Consider the following 9,314-nt stretch of genomic DNA (forward strand, 5'->3'; position numbering starts at 1 on the left):
CCATCCTCATCCTCCTGGGCACAGGGCTAAGCATCCCCCGCAGCCACAGCACCCACAGCTCCCCCTGGCACAGCACTGAGCCGCACAGCGCAAACCCATCCCTCAGGATGCAGGCACGTGGCTCACCTCTTTACCAGGGACTGAAGGAGAGTGGGAGGAGAAGACGGGGGATATTCCTGCCTCAGGATCACCGTGCAGCAATCAAGCTGAGCAGCTGAGGGGAGCACAGGGCGCAGGATGGGACGCATAGGCTCTGGGTGCAGGGCTCCATCCGTGCTGTGGTGCTATTGGTAAAGGAAAGCCCTCTTCCCCCTTCCCCCCCCCCCCTCCGATCTACGTTTTATGAATATTCACTCAGGACACAGCAGCTGATGATGCACAGAATGAATAGCACAAGGTTTTTATTCCTGCTGGTAGCCTGAAGCACATTTCCAGATAGATGATGAAAGTCGGGAAGATGCTCAGGTCTGAGCACACAGATTCAACTACCCAAATCTATATTTTCATGTCACAGATAATTATGGCATCCTGGAAAGCTGACTGCTAATTTAGCTAATTATTTAGCTGGCAAAGTAAAGTGTGGAGGCGCAGATGTCTGGATCCTTGTTTGAGATGTGGGGCAGTTGGAAACAGACTAATGCTATTTTCCATGGAGTGTTAATGAATTTAGCCACACGCCCTCCGATTAAACAATATCGTGTTCCTTGTTTGCTTAGGCAGATGGAGTGTGAGTTCCTTGAGTGCTGAGGGCTGGGAAATTTTGGCTCCTTCCTCATCAGCCACTGCAGCCCCTGGTGAGAGCAGCAGACAAGCCATGCAAAGCTACCTGCGTTGTTTTACACCCTTTTGTTTCACCTGCAACCCCAAAGCGTGCACATGCTGCAGTCAGAGTTCAGCCTTTTTGAGCTTTATGATTATCCTTCACAAAGCACTGCATTTCCCTGAGGTGGCTGTGGGCTGTGGATTGGGAGCTGTGGGCTGAGAGTTCTGCAGAAGAAATGAGAGCTGAGTTTGAGAACGCATTGCTCCATCTCACCTGTAAGTCTGTGCTCCGAAAACATCACAGCTAAGAATGAGAGTTGCTGTACATATTATTGCTCCCACCGATCAAAATACCTCTGCATTGAATAGCTTGACGAGCTGTCACTAGGAATGACAACCAAAACGGGAATAGTAAATCATCTTTGAAGTGCAGGGAAATAATAACATTCTAAATTTTCCATTGCATCAATGAAGTTAGACTCATGGGAGTGACAGGGTCCCCTTGGGGGTCGGGACAGACAACTTTCAGTAATTCCTTCTGTTTCTTGGCTTACAGGGACCATCACGAAGGAATTATAGAATTCCAGGCTGGTTTGGATCCTTAAAGCACACCCAGCCCTACACCTCAATGGGCACGGACACCAGTGCCCACAGCCCCATCCATGGCCTGGGGCAATTGAATACAGGACCCATCCCTGCTGTGCCTGGTACTGGGTGGGAACAACACAGAGCAAAGAACAGCGTTTTCTTCTTTCCCTTTGGCTTATGGGTAGGATGAGAATAGCAAAGGGTGCAGATGGAAGACAAGAAGACCAGCAAGACCACATCTGCCGAGAGCCTGGCCATGGTGAAAGCTCAGCAGCTGGGTGGAGGGCAGTGGTTGGTGCAGATGGGGCATCCTGCACTGGAAATCTGAAAATTCAGCACAGAAGCTGAGAGCTGGCTGGGCAGGTGTGCCTGTAAGCGAGACCAGGCAGAGGGATGGGGACATGGCCTAGGAGGGAGAAGCCCGTGTGGAGACACTGAGGGGGATGCGAATGGAGAATGGACGTCTTATCAGGGCAGGAGAGCAATGTCATCCATGGGGGCCAGAAGGGGCTGCAGCAGTACCGTGGGAGGAACGTAGCCTTGCTGCAATAGATAACGTTATTTTCTATTGTGCAGGTGAGGAGCCTGTGGAAATGAAGCAGAACCAAGGGCTGGGCTGACACTGCACCATGTTAGTTCCTGCTCTGGTACATATTCGAGGGGAGCAGAAGCAAGATCTCTACAAGGAGCCTTAGACTGTGCTGGTTTTCATTGCCCTCAAAATCTCATCCTGCATTACCTTGTAGCGTTCATGAGAACGAAGTCTTTAGCCCAGGCTGCTCTCAGCCCAAGCTGAACATGCACCCCAGGAACAGCAGCCAGGCTCAGCCTTTCCTGCTGGCAGGCCTTCCCGGGACGGCTCAGTTCCACCACTGGGTGTTCCTCCCTTTTGGTCTCATGTACCTGCTTGCAGTGCTGGGAAATGGCACCATCCTGCTGGTTGTGAGAGTGCATCGCCAGCTCCACCAGCCCATGTACTATTTCCTTTTGATGCTGGCCACCACAGACCTGGGCCTGACTCTGTCCACCCTGCCCACCGTGCTGCGCGTCTTCTGGTTGGGTGCCACGGAAATCAGCTTCCCCGCCTGCCTCATCCAGATGTTCTGCATCCACCCCTTCTCCTTCATGGAGTCCTCAGTGCTCCTGACCATGGCCTTCGATCGCTACGTGGCCATCCGCTGCCCACTGAGCTACTGCTCCATCCTCACCAGTGCCAGGGTAGCACAGATTGGGGTGGGGATCATCTGCCGATGCACACTGTCGCTTCTCCCATTGATCTGCCTCCTGACGTGGCTGCCTTTCTGCAGGTCACGTGCGCTTTCTCACCCCTACTGTCTGCACCAGGACATTATACGGCTGGCGTGCACAGATGCCACCCTGAACAGCCTGTACGGCTTCACCTTGGTGCTGGTCGCAATCCTGGACTTTGTTCTCATTGCACTGTCCTACGTCATGATCTTCAGGACTGTGTTAGGCATCGCCTCCAGGGAGGAGCGGGCCAAAGCCCTAAACACTCGTGTCTCTCACTTCTGTGCTGTCCTTATCTTCTACATCCCTTTGGCTGGGCTGTCCATTATGCACCGGTATGGAAGGAATGCTCCGCCTATTAGCCATGCTGTCATGGCCAATGTCTACCTCTTTGTCCCACCTATATTGAACCCAATCCTCTGCAGCATGAAAAGCAAGGCTATTTGCAAAGGCCTCCTGGGGCTCCTATGTTGGAGAGCAGCCTGGCCTGGCCGTGCCCAGAGCTGTTAGAATCATAGAATAGATTGAATTGGAGGGGACCCTTACAGGCCATCAGGTCCCACTCCCCACAGCTCCATCAGTGCTCAGAGCCCCATCCCCTGACCTTGAGTGTCTCCAGGAATGGGGCACCACCACCCCTCTGTGCCACTGCCTCACCATCCTTATTGTAAACAACTTTTTCCTTATAAATAAACCAGATCTCCTCTGTTCTAGTTTGAAATCATTTGCCTTTGCCCTATCACACAGCCCCTGTTAAAGTTTGCCCCTTCTTTCTTATGCCCCTGTAGGTACTGCAAGTCACTCTCAGGTCTCCTGATTAGGTGGGACTCTTGCCTGCATGAAATGCCCAGAAAAAGTGCCAGCCCAAACAGAAGCAGGAGGCTATGAGATCTGTAAGTTACTGGGAAAAGCATATTACAAAGAGTGCTCAGAAAGCTGAATGCTCTTTAAAGGCATCAAAAGCAGGAGTCCAGCTGGGAAATGGGGGAAGTGCTTGGTGATGAGAGCTGTACTTAGGAGCAGATAGCTCAGAAGATCTTGATCAGTCTGAAGCTGGTATGGAGGAGAGATTCCACCAAAAAATATCACTTAGATATCATGAACTCCCAGTACCCGGTGTTGCTCACCTGAGCCTGGAACAAAGCTGGATGTGAAATTGCAGAGCTGCTGGACAGGGGCTCTACCACAAATGGTCACAGTGCTGGAGGACAGGTGATCATCAACTTCCCTTCACCTGCAATGGGGTCTCCACGTGATTTCCCTGAGACCTGCTGATCGGTGTGCAGGATTTCCTCTCCTGATGGGATGACAGTGGTTTTGAGAAAGAATATTGTGAATAAGCACCTGAGTAAGCATTTATGGGTAAAACTTTCAGAGTCAGCTGGGCTCCTGCAGGAGGAAATCCTCGTAGGGCGGTGGGACTTCTCCGAGGGTGGCTTCAGCTGGAGGATCCTGTTGATGTAACACACCTGGATGTCACAGAGACTTTGACTAAATTGCATTAAAGCAATCACTTTGTAAGGGGGTTGGAGTAAAGCCTCACCCTGGGATGGGAAGCTGATGAATGAAGGGTAGGTCGTTTCCAGTCCAGAGAAGAGTTAGCGGGGGTCTCTCCAGTGGATGTCCTTGAACTCATTTTGTTCTACACTTCCACCAGTGACCTGGATAAATGCAGAGCACACTGAACTCTCAAAGCTTACAAACGACATGAGGTTGGGCACTGTATTGGTAGTAACTATCTTCTGTATTTTTATAAGTTTGTTTAGATGTTCATTGCAATAGCAATACATTTCTGGCTCTGGACAGTATTTGTCCTTCCTTTTTCTATAACAAGCTCTTGAGTGTACCATAGCTGCAACTCATGGAATTCAGATCTTATTTGGACGATAGTCCCATAGAAGTGGATCTCAAAGCAAGGGGTTGTGGCACAGCTGACAGACAAAAGCTTGCTGCGTGGCAGTAGAGGTATGTATTACACCTGACAGCCTTGCTGTTGATATTTCTTTGGGACATTCACAAGGAATGAGGAAGCATTATGAGATCTTATCAAACTCAGTGCTCAGTCCTGCCAATCCAGGAAGAGGGCTCTGCCTGAGGAAGGGAACTTTGTGCTCTTTGGGTCACGTCAGCAAACCCATCAGCAAAACACTTACGTTGAAGAGAACTGGTCCCAAGACGACTACTGGGGGACGCTGCTCATCACCAGCCTCTGCTTGCACACAGTGCCATACAACACAGTCCTCTGTCTATGGCCTTCCAACCAATCCTTATCCATCAGATAGCCTACCCCTCACATCCATGTCCCTCAGATTAGCACTCCAGGTGAGCCGTGCCCAGCGCAGTGCAGAGTCTTGACCCAGGTGCAGACCTTGCACTTGGATTTGTCGAACCTGGTGAGGTTCAGCTGGCCCCAGTGCTCAGCCTGTCTGTGTCCCCCTGGATGGCATCCCGTCCCCCTGCTGTGTCACTGCACCCCACAGCTCGGGGCCATCAGCAAACTGCTGAGGGTGCACCCGACCCCACTGCCAATGGCACTGATGAAGATATTAAAGAGTATTGGCCCCAGCACTGACTGCTGTGGGACACCACTTCTCACTGATCTCCATCCAGATGTTGAGTCATTGGCCACCACTCAATCCTGCAGCCGGTTCTTTATCCACCAAACAGTCCACCCATCAAACCCTTGTCTTTCCAATTTGGAGAAAGGGATGCTGTGGGATGTTGTGTCAAAGGCCTTACTGAAGTCCAGATAGGTGACATCAGTGGCACTTCGCTTGCCCACTGTTGCAGTGACACCATCACGGAAGGCCATGGGTTGGTTAGGCAGGATTTGCCCTTGGTGCAGCCATACTGGTTCTCCCATATCCCCTCCCTGTGTTCCATGTGCCTTAGCACAGCTTCCAGGAGGAGCTGCTGCCTGGCACAGAGGTGAGACAGACAGGCCGGTATTTACTGGGGTCATCCTTTTTACCCTTTTTAAAAGGGTATGATGTTACCTTTTTTTCCCAGTCACCAGGGGCTTCACCTGATTGCCACAGCTTTTCAAACACTGCAGCAAGTGGCTTGGTAACTACAGCAGCCAATTCCCTCAGGACTTGTTGGAGCAAGGAGCATGCCCATGGAGTTTTAGGAGCAGGTCCAGAGGAGGACCACAAAGATGATCAGAGGGCTGGAGCACCTCCCCGATGAGGACAGGCTGAGGGGACTGTGGCTGTGCAGCCTGCAGAAGAGAAGGCTCCGAGGAGACCTTATGGGGGCCTTCCAGACAATGAAGGGGCCTACAGGAAAGCTGGGGAGGGACTTTTTATAAGAATAGGACAAGGGGAAATGGTTTTAAACTGGAAGAGGGCAGATTGAGACCATATATCAGCAAGAAATTCTTTCCTGTGAGGGAGGTGAGACACTGGCCCAGGTTGCCCAGCCAGGCTGTGGATGCCCCCTGCCTGGATGCCCTCAAGGCCAGGCTGGATGGGGCTGTGAGCAACGTGGGCTATGGGAGGTGTCCCTGCCTGCAGCAGGGGGTTGGAAATGGATGATCTTAAAAGTCCCTTAAAACCAAAACTATTCTGTGAGTCAATGATTCTGTGACTCACTGGGCACGTCTGCTTCTGCTTTTTTGGCTGATCCATAAATTCAAAGGAAATGATGCAATCATTTTCCCCTCAGCACAAGAAAGATATTGAGTCCCTGGAGCACGTCTAGAGAAGGGCAAGGAAGCTGTGAAGGGTCTGGAACTCACGTCTTACGGGGAGCAGCTGAGAGAACCGGGATGAGGAGGTTCAGGGGAGACATTATGGCTCTCTCCAACTCCCTGAAAGGAGATTATGGAGAGGTGAGGGTCAGCCTCTGCTACCAAGTGACAGAGACAGAACAAGAGGGAATGGCCTCAAGAAGCAACAGATGAGGATCAGGTTAGATACTAGGAGAACTTCCTTCTTGGAAGGAGTTGTCAGTCACTGGGACAGGCAGCCCAGGGAGGTGACTGAGTCTCCTTCCCTGGAGGTGTTCAAGGAGAGGGTGGATGTAGTAATTAGGACACAGTTCAGTGGGAAATACTGGCGGTAAGTGGAGGGTCGGACTAGACAGTCTTAGAGATCTTTTCCAACAATAATGCTTCTGTGATTTCATGTATGATTAATACTGGTGGAAATAAAACCCATTGGCAAGTCAGAGACTACCATGGAGTTGCCTTGGGTTGCCATCGGGAGCTGAGAAGGACTAGAAACATGGTGTGCAGTCAAAGCAGGACTTGAATGTGTTGTTCAGGAGACAGAACGAACATTTGTAGGGATCCTCTCTATGGGTGCAGTGAGATGTGATCCTAATGAAAGGAGAGAGTGATGTTGAGAAGAACTCCCTGCCAGGGCAGTGCTGACTTTTAGGCACTGTCCTCAGGAGATTGGCCTTCTGAAAGCACTGCACTGCCCACCCATCTATTCAGGTTTGTCCTTTTTCAGTCATGAGATCATTTTTCAGTATGGGTTCTAAAACATCATCCAAAGCCACATCACTCCATGAAATTGTGTTTAGTCCCTGGTTTTGGTACGGGCCTCCATGGTGTTCCCACCACTTTGTCCAGCCAACTCACAAGAAGGGGCACCATGGACTGGATAGACTCACGTTCCCTTCTGAATGGCTTCAAGCTGTGCCAGGGGAGATTCAGGCTGGACATTAGGAGATAATACTTCTCCAAAAGAGTGGTCAGGCACTGGAATGGGCTGCCCAGGGAGGCGGTGGAGTCACCGACCCTGGAGGTGTTCAAGGAACGTCTGGACGTTGTGTTGAGGGACGTGGTGAGAGCTATTGGTGATGGGTTGGACTGGGTGATCTTGTGGGTCTTTTCCAACCTTGGTGATTCCATGATTCTACGATTCTCTCCCCAGTGACCACCCCAACCTGCAGCACAGTGATCCAGATTTGACAGATCTATTTATTTACACAGAAGGGAATCCAATAGTAGGACGCTAAGCACTTGCTACTGTCTGATATTATTGGATGGTGATGGCACATAAGCACATAGCAAAGGCTGATGTAAGTGATGCAGCCCCTTGGCATGTATCTGGTCAACAAAGATCCCCTGGGGTCCTTTCGAGACCTCTCCCACTTCCACTGTAGGATACAGGGCAGTGGGCAACGATCTGAGAGGAGGACAGTTCCCATGTGCTCAGGGACAATGAGAATAACCAGGGATTTTTTGTGTCCTGCAGAAAAATGGGGATCCTGCCTCACCAGAAAGGCTGTGGGTGGGCATCAGACCATGAAGAACAGTGCAGCTCTGCCTTAAGCAGGACTGCTCTCAGAATGGCTCTTAGACGAACTGAAGTTGAGTCTCTGCTCCTGTCTTTCCCTGCCTAGTGCCTGTGGTCTGTGAAGCACTGCTTCTGCTCTGCCAGAAGAATGAAGGGAGCTGAAATTTGAGTCTCCTCCAGAAAAGGGTCTGACAATCCTTTTTTCTCCTCCTGTCTGCTTCTCCTTCCATTTCCCTCCCTCAGCATATTTTCCCTTCTGGGGCCCATCTCCTGCCTATCCACTGGTATCCAGCTCAGACACAGACAGGGAGCAGAGCCTCCCCGTGGACAGCCCTGTTATCAGGGCTGAAGTGGAGACACAGAGAGCTCCAAGCAGTGCCAGGCTAGATGGGAGATCTGTACCTGGTAACACTGCTCACATTGCACACACAGCAGAGGTCCAGAACATGTTAGAGTCAGATTCAGAATTTGAATTTGGCTTCCCATCTGAGCTTCACTGAATAATCCAGTCATAGAGTCATAGAATCGCAAGGTTGGAAACGAGATCCACTAGTCCAACTTTGTTCCCATTACCATTGCTACCACAAGCCTCAAAACCATATCCCATAGCCCCTCATACAGCTGCATTCAGCCTCCTAACTTTCTCACATACCGAGCAGTGATTTTGTAAAACGTGTTTTATGTCATCACAGAGAAATTCTGGTATTTTTCAAAGGATTTAATTTCACATAGTCCAAAGAACACTCTGCATGTGAGACTTACTGCTGAAGTTCTTCCTGAGACACTTAGGAAAAGTAACGGAAAGGAAAATGTAGAGATCTCTGCAAGAATGCTCTCTGTGTGCTCCAAGCATGAAGGAAAGGTTCTCTGAACAAAGAGTCACAGAGTTAACCCCATCAATTGACCAGGGTTCCGTATAACTGATGAGCTCAGTTTGTGGCACAGAGACACGGGTCAGATTCCCTTCCTCTGAAAGAGGACAACTATCTTGTCCCTCAGTTGTTTGGTTCTGACCCCGTAAATGATGGGGTTTACTGCGGGGGGCAACAGTATGTAGATATCAGCCACCAATATATGGATGTGCTGAGGGATGCTGTGTCCAAACCGGTGGGTGAGGAATGTGAAGAGGCCAGAGACATAAAATGCAAGGATGACACAGATGTGGGATACACACGTGTTAAAGGCCTTGAGCTGCGTGTCAGATGATGACAGCTTCAGTACCACCCACAGGATCATGGTGTAGGACACAACAATCACCGTGAGGTCAGCTCCTATCACTGCAAAAGCCACAAAGATGCCATAGGCAGCATTGACTCTGGTGTCCTCACATACCAGCTTCACCACGGCCATGTGTTCACAGTAGGAATGGGAGATGACACGATGCTGGCAGAAGGCCTTCCTATGGAGCAGGAAGCAGCCAGGACTCACCATGAGGACTCCACGCAGCAGCACCAGGCTCCCGAGAGC

At 50.6% G+C, this 9,314-nt stretch overlaps 2 protein-coding genes across 2 annotated transcripts; one reads left to right on the plus strand and one right to left on the minus strand.

The window, feature by feature from the left end:
- The first annotated feature begins 2,148 nt into the window (after window positions 1-2,148).
- On the plus strand, window positions 2,149-3,172 carry LOC122193668 (olfactory receptor 51A4-like). The gene has a single exon (XM_042894530.1). It carries the CDS (start codon window positions 2,149-2,151, stop codon window positions 3,106-3,108), a length of 960 nt encoding a protein of 319 aa, XP_042750464.1. The 3' UTR covers window positions 3,109-3,172.
- A 5,629-nt stretch (window positions 3,173-8,801) lies between these two features.
- LOC122193665 (olfactory receptor 52R1-like) lies at window positions 8,802-9,311 on the minus strand (the record flags this gene model as incomplete). The annotated part of the gene is made up of 1 exon (XM_042894528.1): window positions 8,802-9,311. A coding segment is annotated over one exon (510 nt), but the record flags the coding sequence as incomplete, so codon positions are not given.
- Window positions 9,312-9,314: the final 3 nt, after the last annotated feature.

Source organism: Lagopus leucura, unplaced genomic scaffold (genome assembly GCF_019238085.1).
Source record: "Lagopus leucura isolate 7727_CA_CO unplaced genomic scaffold, USGS_WTPT01 239-6_obj-0_obj, whole genome shotgun sequence".
Classification (NCBI taxonomy): Eukaryota; Metazoa; Chordata; class Aves; order Galliformes; family Phasianidae; genus Lagopus; species Lagopus leucura.

What these genes read in the sequence shown, in the direction of transcription:
- LOC122193668 (XM_042894530.1), top strand. Translation starts at nt 2,149, where the DNA reads ATGCACCCCAGGAACAGCAGCCAGGCTCAGCCTTTCCTGCTGGCAGGC.